Source organism: Hypanus sabinus, chromosome 5, assembly GCF_030144855.1.
Source record: "Hypanus sabinus isolate sHypSab1 chromosome 5, sHypSab1.hap1, whole genome shotgun sequence".
In the NCBI taxonomy this organism is placed as follows: Eukaryota; Metazoa; Chordata; class Chondrichthyes; order Myliobatiformes; family Dasyatidae; genus Hypanus; species Hypanus sabinus.
Genome location: NC_082710.1, coordinates 75,549,128 through 75,563,897, shown reverse-complemented (window position 1 = coordinate 75,563,897; position 14,770 = coordinate 75,549,128). Strand labels below are relative to the sequence as shown.

The window sequence follows — 14,770 nt, the reverse complement described above, 5'->3', positions numbered from 1 at the left end:
AGATGGCAGATGGAGCTTAATGCTGATAAGTGTGAGGTGCTGGAGTTTAGTAGGACTAACCAAAATAGGGCATACATGTTAAATGGTAGGGCACTGAGGAATGCAATAGAGCAGAGTGATCTAGAAATAATGGTGCATAGTTCCCTGAAGGTGGAATCTCATGTGGCTAGAGTGGTGAAGAAAGCTTTTGGTATGTTGGCCTTTATAAATCAGAGCATTGAGTATAGGAGTTGGGATCAAATGTTAAAATTGTACAAGGCATTGGTAAGGCCGAATTTGGAGTATTGTGTACAGTTCTGGTCACTGAACTATAGGAAAGATGTCAACAAAATAGAGAGAGTACAGAGGAGATTTACTAGAATGTTACCTGGGCTTCAGCACCTAAGTTACAGAGAAAGGTTGAACAAGTTAGGTCTTTATTCTTTGGAGCGTAGAAGGTTGAGGGGGGACTGAATAGAGGTATTTAAAATTATGAGGGGGATAGATAGAGTTGACATGGATAGGCTTTTTCCATTGAGAGGAGAGGAGATTCAAACAAGAGGACATGAGTTGAGAGTTAGGGGGCAAAAGTTTAGGGGTAACACAAGGGGAACTTCTTTACTCAGAGAGTGGTAGCTGTGTGGAGTGAACTTCCAGTAGAAGTGGTAGAGGCAGGTTCGATATTGTCATTTAAAAAAAAAATTGGATAGGTATATGGACAGAAAAGGAATGGAGGGTTATTGGCTGAGTGCAGGTCAGTGGGACTAGGTGAGAGTAAGCGTTCGGCATGGACTAGAAAAGCCGAGATGGCCTGTTTCCGTGCTGTAATTGTTATATGTTATAAAAGTAAAGATTTAATGCTGAGATTTTATAAAGCACTGGTGAGGCCTCAGTTGGAGTATTACAAGCAGTTTTAGGCCCCTTATCTTAGAAAGGATGTGCTGAAACAGGAGAGGGTTCAAAGGAGGTTCACAAAAATTATTCCAGGATTGAATGGCTTGTCATATGAAGAGCATTTGATGGTGCTGGGCCTGATAATCACTAGACTTCAGAAGGATGAGTGGTGATCTCATTAAAACCTATTGAATGGTGAAAGACCTTGATAGAGTGGATATGGAGAGGATATTTCCTATGGTGGAAGAGTCTAAGACCAGAGGACACAGCCTCAGAATAGAGGAAACACGAGGAAATCTGCAGATGCTGGAAATTCAAACAACACACACAAAATGCTGGTGGAACACAGCAGGCCAGGCAGCATCAATAAGGAGAAGCACTGTCAACGTTTTGTCAGGACGAAGGGTCTCAGCCCGAAATGTTGACAGCACTTCTCCTTATAGATGCTGCCTGGCCTACTGTGTTCCACCAGCATTTTGTGTGTGTTCTCAGAATAGAGGGGTGTTCTTTTAGGATGGAGATGAGGAGGAATTTCTTCAGCCAGAGTGTAGTGAATCTGTGGAATTCTTTGCCACAGGCAGCTGTGGAAGCCGTTTTTATGTATATTTAAGGCAGAGGTTGGTCAGGGCATGAAGGGATATGGGAAGAAGGCAGGACATTGGGGCTGAGGGGTAAATTGAATCAGCCATGATGAAACGCTGGCGCAGACTCAATGAGCCAAATGGTCTAATTCTGCTCCTATATCTTAAGGTTTTATGGTCCCAGATGGGGGTTGGTCAAGAAGGTTCCATGCCTAGGTATTCAGGATGTAAATTACAATAGACTTTGGCTTTTTGGGAGACAATGGCAAATAGAATTTAATGCAAACAAGTGAGAGGTGTTACACTTCAGTTGGACCAACCAGGGTAGGTCTGACACAGTGAATTTCAGGTTGTATACACTCTCTGATTTTAAATGGAATCAATGAACAACAAGGCACTGAGGAAAGCAGTAGAACAAGGGAATCTGGGAATACATATACATAGTTCATTCAAAGTGGTGACACAGTTTGATAGGGTCATAAAGAAAGCTTTTGGCATGCCAGCCTTCATAAATCAATGTATTGAGTACAGGGGATGGGATATTATGTTGAAGTTGTATAAGATATTGGTGAGGCCTAATTTAGAATATTGTGTGCATTTTTGGTCACCTACTTACAGAATAGATGTAAACAAGGTTGCTATCGTACAGAGAAAATTTACAAGGATGTTGCGGAACTGGAAGACCTGAATTATATTGAAAGGTTGAATAGGTTAGGACTTTATTCATTGGAACATAGAAGACTGAGGGCAGATTTGTTAAAGGTATACAAATTTAAGAGGGGCTTAGATAAGGTAAATGGAAGCATCCTTTTTCCATTGAGGTTGGTTGGGACCTCAGAGAACGTAGGTTAAGAGTGAAAGGTGAAAACTTTAGGGAGGTAGTGAGGTGAAACCTCTTCACTTTGAGGGTCATGAGGGTAGAGAATGAACTGCCAACACAAGTGCTGCATGTAAGCTTGATTTCAATGTTCAATAGGTACATAAATGAGAAGGGAATGGAGGACTACAGTTCTGGTGCAGGTCAATAGAAGTAGACAGTTTAAATGGTTCGGCATAGGCTAAGTGGGCCAAAGGGCTTGTTTCTGTGCTGTACTTTTCTATGACTCTGTGACTCTTTAAGTTTGCAGTTTAGAATCATATCAGGTTTTTATCTTCTTGTTAATCTGTGACCTTCGACAGTGTAGATAAAATGGCAGTCAAGGCAGTGGAATGCTCCTCCTGCAAGATATGGAAAGTTGGTGAAACTCATAGTCTCGCTGATTACTACACAGCTCCTTACACACCAGATCAAGGAACTGAGCTGAAGTTCGATGTACTCATGTTCGTCTGGGATTCTGAGGCTACCATAGGTGAAAGTTTTAGTGAAGTGATCACACCTCAGATGCAGAATATAGAGAGATGGGTGACTCATCAGGAGAATTAAGGCGAGTACGCAGATAGGTTAGAGTTGCCCTGTGATTATTCCCCACGTTTACAGCTGTACCCCTCCGGATGTTATTGGTGAGGCGGGGGTAACCTTTCAGAGGACTGCACCAATAACTGAGTCAGTGGTGCTGTACCGCACTTCAGCAATGAAGTGAAGGGTGAAGTCAGGCAGAGTGAGAGTGAGGGCACCGGTGAGTGTTTCTTTGACTACAATTTTGATTCTCCTTAGTACTGGGGTCAAGGATGAGGGTGTTGTGGATCGTGAGGAGAGCTGTCAGAGCTTACAGCGGGACATTGATAGGATGCAAAACTGGGCTGAGAGGCGACAGATGGAGATCATCCCAGATAAGTGCGAAGTGGTTCATTTCAGTAGCTCAAGTATGTTGGCAGAATGTAGTATTAATGGCAAGACTCCTGGCAGTGTGGAGGATCAGAGGGATCTTGGGGTCTGAGTCCGTAGGACACTCAAAGCTACTGTGCAGGTTGACTCTGTGGCTAAGAAGGCATATGGTGCATTGGACCTTCATCAGTCATGGAATTGAGTTTAAGAGCCGAGAAGTAATGTTGCAGCTATATAGGACCCTGGTCAGACCCCACTTGGAGTACTCTGCTCAATTCTGGTTGCATCACTACAGGATGGACATGGAAACCATAGAAAAGGTGCAGAGGAGATTTACAAGGATGTTGCCTGGATTGGGGAGCATGCCTTATGAGAACAGTTTGAGTGAATTCAGTCTTTTCTCCTTGGAGCGACAGAGGATGAGAAGTGACCTGATAGAGGTGTATAAGATGATGAGAGATATTGATCATGTGGATAGTCAGAGGCATTTTCCCAGGGCTGAAATGGTTGCCACAAGAGGACACAGGTTTAAGGTGCTGGGGAGTAGGTACAGAGGAGATGTCCAGGGTAAGTTTTTTACCCAGAGAGTGGTGAGTGCGTGGAATGGGCTACTAGTGACAGTGGCGGAGGCAGATACGATAGGGTCTTTTAAGAGACTCTTGGATAGGTACATCGAATTTAGATGAATAGAGGGCTATGGGTAACCCTAGGTAATTTTTAAGGTAGGGACATGTTCGGCACAGCATTGTGGGCCAAAGGGCCTGTATTGTGCTGTAGGTTTTCTATGTTTTCTACGTCTCACAGTGGATAATAAACATTCTGAGAAATAAGAGTGAGGAGCCAGAGGCTGTGGTCCATGTAAGTAATATTGCCATAGGCCAGAGCAAGGATAATTTTAGGGAACTAGACAGGAAGTTAAAAAGCAAGACTTCCAGGGTTGTCATCTCAGGATTACTATTGGTTTCACATACTGGTGAGGTGAGAAATAGGTACATAGTTCAATTCAATATGTTGATGAAGAGCTGATGTATGAGAGAGGGCTTCTGATTGGTGGATCATTAGGCCATCTCTTCCAGGGCAAGGAAACAAGACTGTTTGCATCTAAACCGTAGGGGAAACTACGTAAACCTGTCAGGATTTCATACTGAAAGCCTATTGAAGCTCTTCATACAATGTGATTACAGGGTTCTGTTATTCCTTGCCAGGAGGGTTTAAACTAGAGTGGCAGGAGATGGGAAACAGAGCAGCAGGGCTACAGGTGGTGGGGCTGAGGTCTGGAAATGTGGTATAACAAGTAAGATCGAAAGAAATGACAGTAAGGGACAGACTAATAAATGAACTCCCCACAGAATTCCCACCTGGCACTTATCCCTGCAAGCGCAAATGCTACACCTGTTCCCACACCCCCCCCCCTCCTTACCACCATTCCAGGCCCCAAACAGTCCTTCCAGGTGAGGCAACACTTCACTTGTGAGTCTGTTGGGGTAATCTATTGCATTCGGTGCTCCCGGTGCGGCCTCCTCTACATCGGCGAGACCGGACGCAGATTGGGGGACCGCTTCGTCGAGCACCTACTCTCTGTCCGTCACAATAGACAGGACCTCCCGGTTGCCACCCACTTCAACTCTGCCTCTCATTCCCATCTGAATATGTCCATACATGGCCTCCTCTACTGCCATGATGAGGTCAAACTCAGGTTGGAGGAGCAACACCTCATCCACCATCTGGGTAGCCTCCAGCCTGGTGGTATGAACATTGAATTCTCCAATTTCCAGTAATTCCCTCCCCCCTCCCCCTTCCCCTATCCTAGGTCCCTCTCTGCCTCTCTCCCCTTTCAACTTTCTGCTCCTTTACCTCTACAGTTCTTTCATGCTTATCCCCTCCCCCCTTTATCCTTCCTCTGATTGGTTCTCCACCTGGCACCTCTAGGCCCTACCCCCTCCCCTATCTCTATTACTGGGCTTCAGCCCTCTCTTCCCCCCCCATTCCTGATGAAGGGTCTCGGCCAGAAACGTTGACTACTCTTTTCTCACGGATGCTGCCTGACCTGCTGAGTTCGTCCAGCGTTGTGTACATAGACTAATAAATGTGGTGGGTCTGCTGGGTTAAATAAGTTTACTTTAATGTAGGTGTTTTATAGGCAAGGAGAATGAACTTGAGCATGGATCAGTGCATGGAATTACAATGCTGTTGCCATTACAGAGATCTGGATCTGTGAGGGACAAGACTGACAGAGTGACATTCCTGGGTTTCATTGTTTTAGATGTAATGGGATGTGGTGGCTTAAAGTGGAAGAGGGGTTGTATTGCTGATAAGGGAGAAGGTCATATCCATGTTCAAGGACATGCTGAGGGCTCATTCACAGAGGCAACTTGGGTGGCACACACAACTACATTGATGGGATTATACTATAGGCCCCCAAGTATGGAGGAACAGTTATGTCAACAGATATAGGAGACCCGCAGAAACAACAAGGTTTTAATAGTGGGGGTTTTAACTTCCTCAATATTGACTGGAATCTCCTTAATACAAGAAGCATAAATGGGATGGAATTTCTTCAGTCCATCCAAGAGGGGTTCTTGAAAAAGTATGTGGAGAGTCCAACTAAAGGAGGGAATACACTGGATCAAATTTAGGACAATGAGCCAGGCCAGACTGCAGATAGTGAGAGAATATTTTTGGAATAGTGACCACAACTCATTTTAGAATAGGTATGAATAAGCATAAAATTGGATCTTGTGGTATGGTACTGAATTTGGGAAGGGCAAGTTATGATAAGATAAGACAGGAGATAAGGGCTTTGATTAGAAGCAACTGCTGTTGGCTAAGTTCACATTTGACATGCAGATGTTATGTGAAGGCCAGCTGATCGGAGATCAGGATCAGCATATTCAGTAATGAGTAGCAACAAGAATGGTAAAATGAGGAAACTTTGGATGACCTGAGAGGTCCTAAATTTAACCAGAGAGAAAAGGACACATACATAAGGTTGTCAACATGGTCTTAACTAAGGCCTTTGATAAGGTCCCGCTTGAGAGGTTGGTCAAGTTCAAGGATCAGTCGTGAGGCATTCAAGATGTGGTAGTAAATTGGATTAGACATTGGCTTTGCGGGAGAAGCCAGAGAGTGGTAGTAGATGGTGCCTCTCTGACTGGAGGCCTGTGATTAGTGTTATGCTGGGGATCAGTGCTCAGTTCACTGATGTTTGTCATCTATATCAACAATCTGGATGATAACGTGGTAAACTGGATCAGCATATTTGTGGATGACATCAAGATTGGAGGTGTAGTAGACAGTGAGGAAGACTATCAAAGCTTGCGGTTGGAAAAATGGGGTGAAAATGACAGGTGGGATTTGATGCAAAAAAGTATGAGGTGTTGCACTTTGGGAAGAGAAATCAGGGTAGATGTACACAGTGAGCAGTAGGGCACTGAGCAATATGGTAGAACAGAGTGATCTAGGAACACAGGTCCGTGATGCCTTGCAGGTGGCATCACGGATAGATAGGGTTTTGGCACTTTACCCTTCATAAATCAGAGTACTGAGTGTAGGAGATGGAATACTATGTTGAACTTGTATAAGACACTTGTTCGGGCTAATTTAGAGTATTGTGCACAATTTTGGTCACAAAACTTTCCTAAAGGAAAGATGTCGATAGAATTGAAAGACTGCAGAGAAATGTTACAAGGATGATGTCGGGTTCTGAAGACCTGAGTTATAGGGAAAGATTGAATACTTTAGGACTTTATCCCCTTGAGTGTAGGAGAATGAGGGGAGATTTGATACAGGTATACAAAACCATGAGAGATACAGATGGGGTAAGTATAAGTAGGCTTTTCCATTGAGGTTGGGTGAGAGTACAACTGGAAGTCATGGGTTAAGGGTGAAAGGTGAAATGTTTATGAGGTACATGAGGAGTTACTTCTTCACTCAGAAGGTGGTGAGAGTGTTAAATGAGGTGCGAGGAAGAGGTGGATGTGGGTTCGATTTCAATATTTAAGAGAAATTTGGGTAGGTACAATGGATGGGAGGGGTATGGAGGGCTGTGGTCCGGGTGCAGGTTAATGCATGTAAGCAGAACAACAGTTCAGTATAGGCGAGGTGGGTGAAGGACCTGTTTCTGTGCTGCAGTGATCAGAGTATGATTCTATTAAGAATTAATAATCTAAAAAATAATGGCAACAATAAGCAAACATGCACACTCGTAAGACACAGTACTACAGCCAACAGAGCAATTGCATTCGAGGGTAAGAGACTCGGGTCAGCCCTGACTTTCAATTCTGTCTGTGGAATATTTTTCTCCTGTCATTATGTAGGTTTCCTTCTACATTCCAAACATGGATCAGTTGATATAGCCACTTTAATTTGCCCCTAATGTGCAGATAAATGTGAAAATCTCAGGATAGTTGATAAGAATATTGGGAAAATAAACGAAGAGATAATATAAATGGAAGGCTAAAGATCAACGTGGACTCTATAGCTGGAAGGTGCATTTCCTTGCTATATCTCTCTCCCTCTTTGCTCCATTGACTGCAGTTGCAATATATTTGATATAAATACAATCAGTTATTACATAAAAGTGCAGTTAAAAGTCAAATAAACAAATCAAGTTTTTAGTTCTGAAATATTTTCTTGAAACTTATGTTTTGTTTTTCATTTTCAAATTCTGGATATGGCATTCAAACCACTGAAGATCTATTCCAGTAATGCCTTGATTTCAAAGCATAGATTAAGATGTTTATTTGTTTTGTTAAAATATGATCATCCAAGTAATCTAATTCAAGCAATCCGATTTCCTTTAATTTTTAGAATTCTTAAATTTTAGATTAACTGAAAGCCTAAATCCATGAATCAAAGATCCCAAAAGGTATCAGCTACATCCTTACTGTCACATCTTTGTCATCGGAGTAAAAGAAAATTGAGGAGCCTCGTAGTTCTGACCAGTATCTTTGGAAGTCCTGTTAGGGAGACACAAATCATATCAGAGGAATGATCATACACGGGCATCACACAATACTTTGTAACATTCCGGTGCTCTGGAACTCTGATTCCTAGTTGTCAAGGCATTGAAGCTGGCTACATTTGTTAATTGCTTAGAGGCCTACAGTCAGTATTGTCCAACTATGTGATGGCAGAAGAAAAGGTCTATTCTTTCTTTCTTAAAGTTCGTGCTAGTCTGTTTTCTGCAAAATAAAACAAGTATATGAGCAGTATTCATTCAAGAACAGAAGCATGGCAATCTCTTGTAAGATGAGGGAAGTCTATCCGCCCTAAACTCTCTCTCCATGGATCATGCATTGCTGGTTAAGTAATTCTAGCATTCTCTTAACTGATTTCCAACTGCAACATTTTTGCTTTTGGGAATAGGTTATTTTAAAATCACAAATTTTAATGAGTAAGTATTAATTTGTAAGTTCACAGAAAGGCAAACTCTAGAAAAAAGGTGATCGCAATCTGGTAACAATGCACATGTTTGGGTTCACAAACACCCCTACACCGTATTGCTTCCCAAAGTATACATCGTATACATCCATATCCTCATGATTAGAACTTCTCAGTGTGACCGAACCCAGTGATTGATTGCCTCGAAAGTCACACAGTAGGAAAACTACTCTCACAACCATTTGTAATGGAAAAATCCAGCATGCTCCTCTAGAATTCAGAACATTATCTCAAAAGGGGAATCCATAATAGAACAATTTGTGGATAAGACAAAACATACAGCAAAAACATACATGCTGAGAACAACACCAGGCATACCTCAATATGTGAGGTCACCCTAGTAAAGCCACAATACAGGACTACTTGCATACCAAATGCTATAAGCAGCAAGTAATAGACAGAGCTCAGTGCTCCCACAACCAACAGATCAGATCTAAGCTCTGTAGTTCTGCCACTGTGGTACAACGGAACCAACGGTACGACGGAACAAGAAGACAATGGAAGGTTTGCCTGCTGCAGCTGCTCATCTCTCGCTCGCTCTCTCTCTCTCTCTCCCCAACATTGCAACACAACTACCTCAGCACAAACTGAACTGAACTCTATATTCTCTTATAACAATTCATTTACCCCTAGACTTTGCTAGAGCTTGTTTATTACTGTTGATTATTATTCCTACACTTCTGCTTTTATTATTGCTAACCTGTTTTATATGTATATTTGCATTTTTGACATTGTATTGCTTAGTTTACTAATAAACACCTTTAGTTTCAGTACCACCAGACTCCAACATATCCTTCCATTTCTGTTGGTCTGTTAACCCAGTTACGGGGTACGTAACAGATGGTACGTAACAGATGCCCCAGGCAAATAAGGACTGCGGCAGACTATTTTCTGGCCAAGGTGTACTCGGTAAATGGGAGGCCTTCAAAAGTGAAATTTAAGAATACAAAGCTTGTATGTGCCTGTCAGAATAAAAAGTAAAGATAACAGGTTTTTGGAATGTTAGTTTTCAAGAGATATTGAGGCCCTGGTTGAGAAAGAAATGTAGGTGTATAGCAGGTACAGGCAGGTAGGAAGAAATGAAGTGCTAATGGAGTACAAGAAATGCAAGAGAACACTTAAGAATGAAATCAGGAGGGTAAAGGTTGCCCTAGCAGTCGAGGTGAAGGAGTATCCTAAATGCTTCTACAGATAAGAGAAAAAGGGTTGCAAGGGACAACGATGGTCCTCTGGGAGATCAGAATGATAACCTATGTGTGGAGCCAAAAGAGATGAAGGAGATCTTTCCTTCTTTTTCCAATATTTTTATTAAATTTCAGATACACAAATGCAGAGTTCATAAGGATACTAATTATAAATGAAAATAAGATAGCACAAAATGCATACAATCACAGTAACCCATATTGATAATCAATCAAATAAAACAAATTGAGTAATGAAATACACTAGTATGGTTAATTTTATTATATAAAAGAATCTGCACCCCCTACCAAGACAAAGCTTGTTGGAAAAACACAAGAGAAAAAGAAAAGGAGTACTTTACCATATAGCGTTTTATAATAATAGCCCAGATCTATATTTTAATAACAATTCAAAGATTTTTAAAATAGCTCAGAAAGGGTCCCCATAACATTTGAAAATCTTGGTTAGAATCAGAAATTGAACAATTTCTCTAGATTTAAACATGACATAGCATCATATAACCATTGTGCATATGTAGGGGGGCAACCTCCTTCCATTTAAGCAAGATCGCCCTCCTAGCCATGAGAGAAATAAAAGCCAGTACTCGCAAATGAGAAGGCTCCAAAATTATAACTCTTTCCTCAAAAATACCAAATAGGGCAGTTAAAGAATTGGGCTTAAAACTAACTTTAAAAAGTACAGAAAAGTTTGGAATACATCTTTCCAATATTTTTCAAGGCTCGAACATGACCAAAACATATGAATTAATGAGGCCCCTCCATTATTACATCTATCACAATAAGGAGATATATCTGCAATATAGCAAGAGAGCTTAGCTTTAGACATATGAGCCCTATGTACTATTTTAAATTGTAGGAGGGAACGACGAGCACATAATGATGAAGAATTAACCATTTTGAAAATAACTGTCCAGGTCTCATCAGATAATGAAGTCAGTAAATCCTTTTTTAGTTTTAGCTAAAGGAGCCATTCTGAATCCCGACAGCATACCATTAATATAAGACATTGAGCAAATTTCAAAAGGTTTCAAATTAAAAATTACATCTATTATGTTCTTATCCAGGCTAGTAGGAAATATATGTAGTTTAGATCTTAAAAAATCTCTAATCTGTAGATATCGAAAGAAGTGGCTATTTGATAGGTTATATTTTACTGAGTGCTGCTCAAAGGAAGAGAGATTCCCTCCAACAAAAGGATCCTGAAATCATTTAATGCCTAGTCTATCCCATTCTCTAAAAAACAGATCAGTCGTAGATGGTTTAAAAAAAAATTAGAAAAACTAGGACGGGAAAGAGAAAATCTCAATAAGCTGAAATGTTTACTAAACTGTAGCCAGATACTCAAAGTGTGTTTAACCACCAAACTGTCAGTTAATTTATTTACAGATAAAGGAAGAGAGGATCCAAAAAAAAGAATAATAGAAAATTTCGTAACAGAATTGGCTTCCAAAAAGACCCATATTGGACGATACTCATGATTAATATAATATAACCAGAACTTAAGATTTTGTATGTTAATTGCCTAATAATATAACTTAAAGTTGTGTAGAGCAAGGCCACCAGTCTTTCAGCTTTTTTGAAGATGGGCTTTGTGTAATCGGGGGTTTATGTTCTTCCATATGTAGGAAGAAAGAATTGAATTTAGAGAATCAAAAAAAGACTTAGGAATAAAAACAGGTGTGGCTTGAAAGAGGTATATAAATTCAGCTAAAATATTAATTTTAATAGAATTAATTTAACCAATCAGTAATAAAGAGAAAGACGGCCAATTAGAAAGTGTCTTTTTCACATAATTCATTATGGTTAAAACATTTTCTTTGAAAAGATCTTTGTAATTCTTAGTGATTATTATGCCCAAATATGTAAATTGTTTTCTTACAATTTTAAAAGTAAGGTTGGTATCGAATTATTTAAAGGAAACAATTCATTCTTATGTAAATTCAAATTATATCCTGAATTTTCTGCATCTGTATTTACTCAGGAGATGGACACGGAGTCTATGGAAGTGAGGCAAAATGACAGCTACTTCATGGACCCTATACAGATTACAGAGGAGGAGGTGTCTGCTGTCTTGAGGCAAATTAGAGTGGAAGAACCCCCAGGGCTGACATGTTGTTCCCTTGAACCATGTGGCAGGCAAGTGCAGAAATAGCAAAGATATTTAAGTCATCCTCAGTGATAGGTGAGGTACTGGAGGATCGGAGGATGGCTAATGTTGTTCCACTGTTTAAGAAAGGCTCTAAAAATAAACCAGTAGGTCGTAGGTGAATGAGCCTGACATCACGAAAGGGAAAATTTTGAAAGGTATTCTAAAGGACCAGATATACGAGTATTTGGATTGACATGGACTGATTGGGGATAGTCAGCATGGCTTTGTGCATGGTAGGCTATGCACATAAATGGTTCATCTTCCAAAGTTTTCAGGAAATTTAATGCAGGCAAGGCAATGGATGGCGTCTGCATGGATGTTAATTAGGCATTTGACAAGGTTCTGTGTGAGAGGTTAGTTAAGAAGGTTCAGTAACTCAGCATTGAAGATGAGGTAGTAAATTTAATTAGAATTTGACTTTATTGTAGAAACCAGGGAGTGGCAGTAGATGGTTGCCTTTCTGACTAGAGGCCTGTAGACAGTGGAGTACTGCAGAAATCAGTGCAGGGTCCGTTGCTTGTCATATATATCTACAATCTCGATGATAATGTGGTTAATTAGATCAGCAGATTTGTGGCTGACGCCAAGATTTGGGGTGTAGTGAACAGTGAGGAAGGTTATCAGAGCTTGTAGAGGGATCTGCACCAGCTGTAAAAATGGGCTGGAAAATGACAGATGGAATTTAATGCAGACAAGTGCGAGGTGTTACACTTCAGTAGGACCAACTAGAGTAGGACTTACACTGTGAACTGAGGAGTGGGGTAGAACAAAGACATCTGGGAATACATGTCCATAATTCATTAGAAGTTGTGTCACAGGTGGATAGGGTTTAGAGGGTCATGAGAGTGTGGAATGAGCTGCCAGCACAAGTTGTGCATGCATACTTGATTTCAATGTTTAAGAGAGGTTTGGATAGGTACATGGATGGGAGGGGTATGGAGGGCTATGGTCCTCGTTCAGGTAGATGGGAGTAGGCAGATTAAATGGTTTAGGTACAGACTAGATAGGCTGAAGGGCCTGTTTCTGTTCGGTACTTTTACCTGACATGTGTGACATGTCGAATTCACAAACTTCAAAGAAAGAAGAGGTGCTGCTGTGCCTTCTTTGTAACAGCGCTTAAATGATGTTTCAGGACAGATCCTCTGAAATGATGATGCAAAGGAATTTAAAATTGATGACCTTTCCACCTCTGATCCCCAGTGAGGACTGGCTGTTGAACCTCTGGTTTCCTCCTACTGTAGTCAATGGTCAGTTCTTTGGCTTTGCTCACCATGTACTTTGTGCAATTTCATTAGCTCTTGGCCAGGAACTGAGATTAGTAACCACAGACTGGCTCATCATTTTTTAAAGATAACTAATAGCACATTTACTAGTAATGTAGGTACATTGCATCCTCAGGGTTTATCGTGTCCTTTAGGATATTAGCAGGTCAAGTTCATAGGTGTAGAAAATCAAAGAAGAACAGATGTTAGAAATCTGAAATAAAAGTAGAAAATACCGGAAATGCTCAGTGTGGCAGGTATCATCTGCGGAAAGAGAAACAGTAAACGTTTCAGGTCCCCTAGGTTGGGTGGTATCAGGGGAAAGAGAGTCTGTGATCGGGTCAGGTAGCTTTCTATTTCCATTGATACTACCTGAGCTGCTGAATGTTTCCAGCATTTTCTGTTTCCCAAAGCACTGAAACCCTTTTTGTCTGAAGTATAAACATACTGTTCCCTCTTTATAATTCTGCCAAAATGCTGGAGTTTAACTGGAGCTATTTTAATCTATGCTATGAAGCCATATACAGCCATGTATAATGAAAGTTGTGAGTTTTAAGGAAGTTGTTTTTATTTCAAGTTTACCTTCATTTGAATTTATCAATTCTAGATTGCACTTATGATTCTCTAGTTTCTTCACAAGCAGTTTTAGTTCTTTAATATAGAAATCCCAAACAATAACTAAAAATACATTTATACTTTCAGTATATGTTGATAACTTTACAATGAGGAACACATTACGTAACGCAAGCTTCATTGACTAGTCATTTCTGAAACACTATCTTCACCTACCTTATGACTTGTACTTTTTTTCCACAGGATCCCATCATAATACAAAGGCAGAGAAGTAATCTTCTCACGTCTTTCAAAGACCAACCTCAGATTTGTTCTAGAGGCAGCCATTTCTTTCATTTACAAGTGAGCTCACTGTTAATTATTAACAAAGGAGTTAGCTAATCGAGATCCGCAGACACGTAGAGCTTTGTCTCACTGAAAGTCTGTCCGTTCTAACACAAATCCTATTAAATTCATCTTGCAAGAAACTGAACAAGGCAAGGATTAGAGGAAAGTGCAGCCTCTTTCTCATATACTGGAATGCAGAAGGAATGAGGAAATTATTTGAAGAGGAAGTAGTGGTTATAAAATTTACGTGCTAAAGAAAGAGAACAATCCTACCCCTGGCCACGATGATTAATGGTTTTGTGTGAAAACACCTTTATCACTTTGTGATTGCTTTCATTTTAACATCCAGGGCACTGTGAAATAGGAGCCAACTAAAGATAATGGACTTAAACATATTACAACTCATTGTATCCAAGCAATCCAATTTAGGTGGGAAAGACTTCTCAGAGAACCGAGCACAGAATCACAGGAGCAAAGTGTGTGACCAGAAAATGTCAGCAGTCACTAGGGTTGGATGAGGTAAAGCCACTAAAAACATCTCAAGTTGTGCATGAGGGCCTTGAAACTTGAGGCTACTGAGAACAAAAATTTAATGA

At 40.6% G+C, this 14,770-nt stretch overlaps 1 protein-coding gene across 1 annotated transcript in view; it reads right to left on the bottom strand.

Moving 5' to 3' along the window:
• Window positions 1-14,350, bottom strand: part of LOC132394249 (signal-transducing adaptor protein 1-like) — a 108,146-nt gene extending 93,796 nt beyond the window's left edge. Inside the window, exons 1-2 of the mRNA XM_059970134.1 lie at window positions 14,064-14,350; window positions 8,106-8,177 (exon numbers count right to left, since the gene is read on the bottom strand). Of these exons, the coding sequence (XP_059826117.1) occupies window positions 8,106-8,177; window positions 14,064-14,183 (192 nt within the window). The 5' untranslated portion in view covers window positions 14,184-14,350. The remainder of the gene's footprint in view (window positions 1-8,105; window positions 8,178-14,063) is intronic.
• Between the last annotated feature and the right edge of the window lie 420 nt (window positions 14,351-14,770).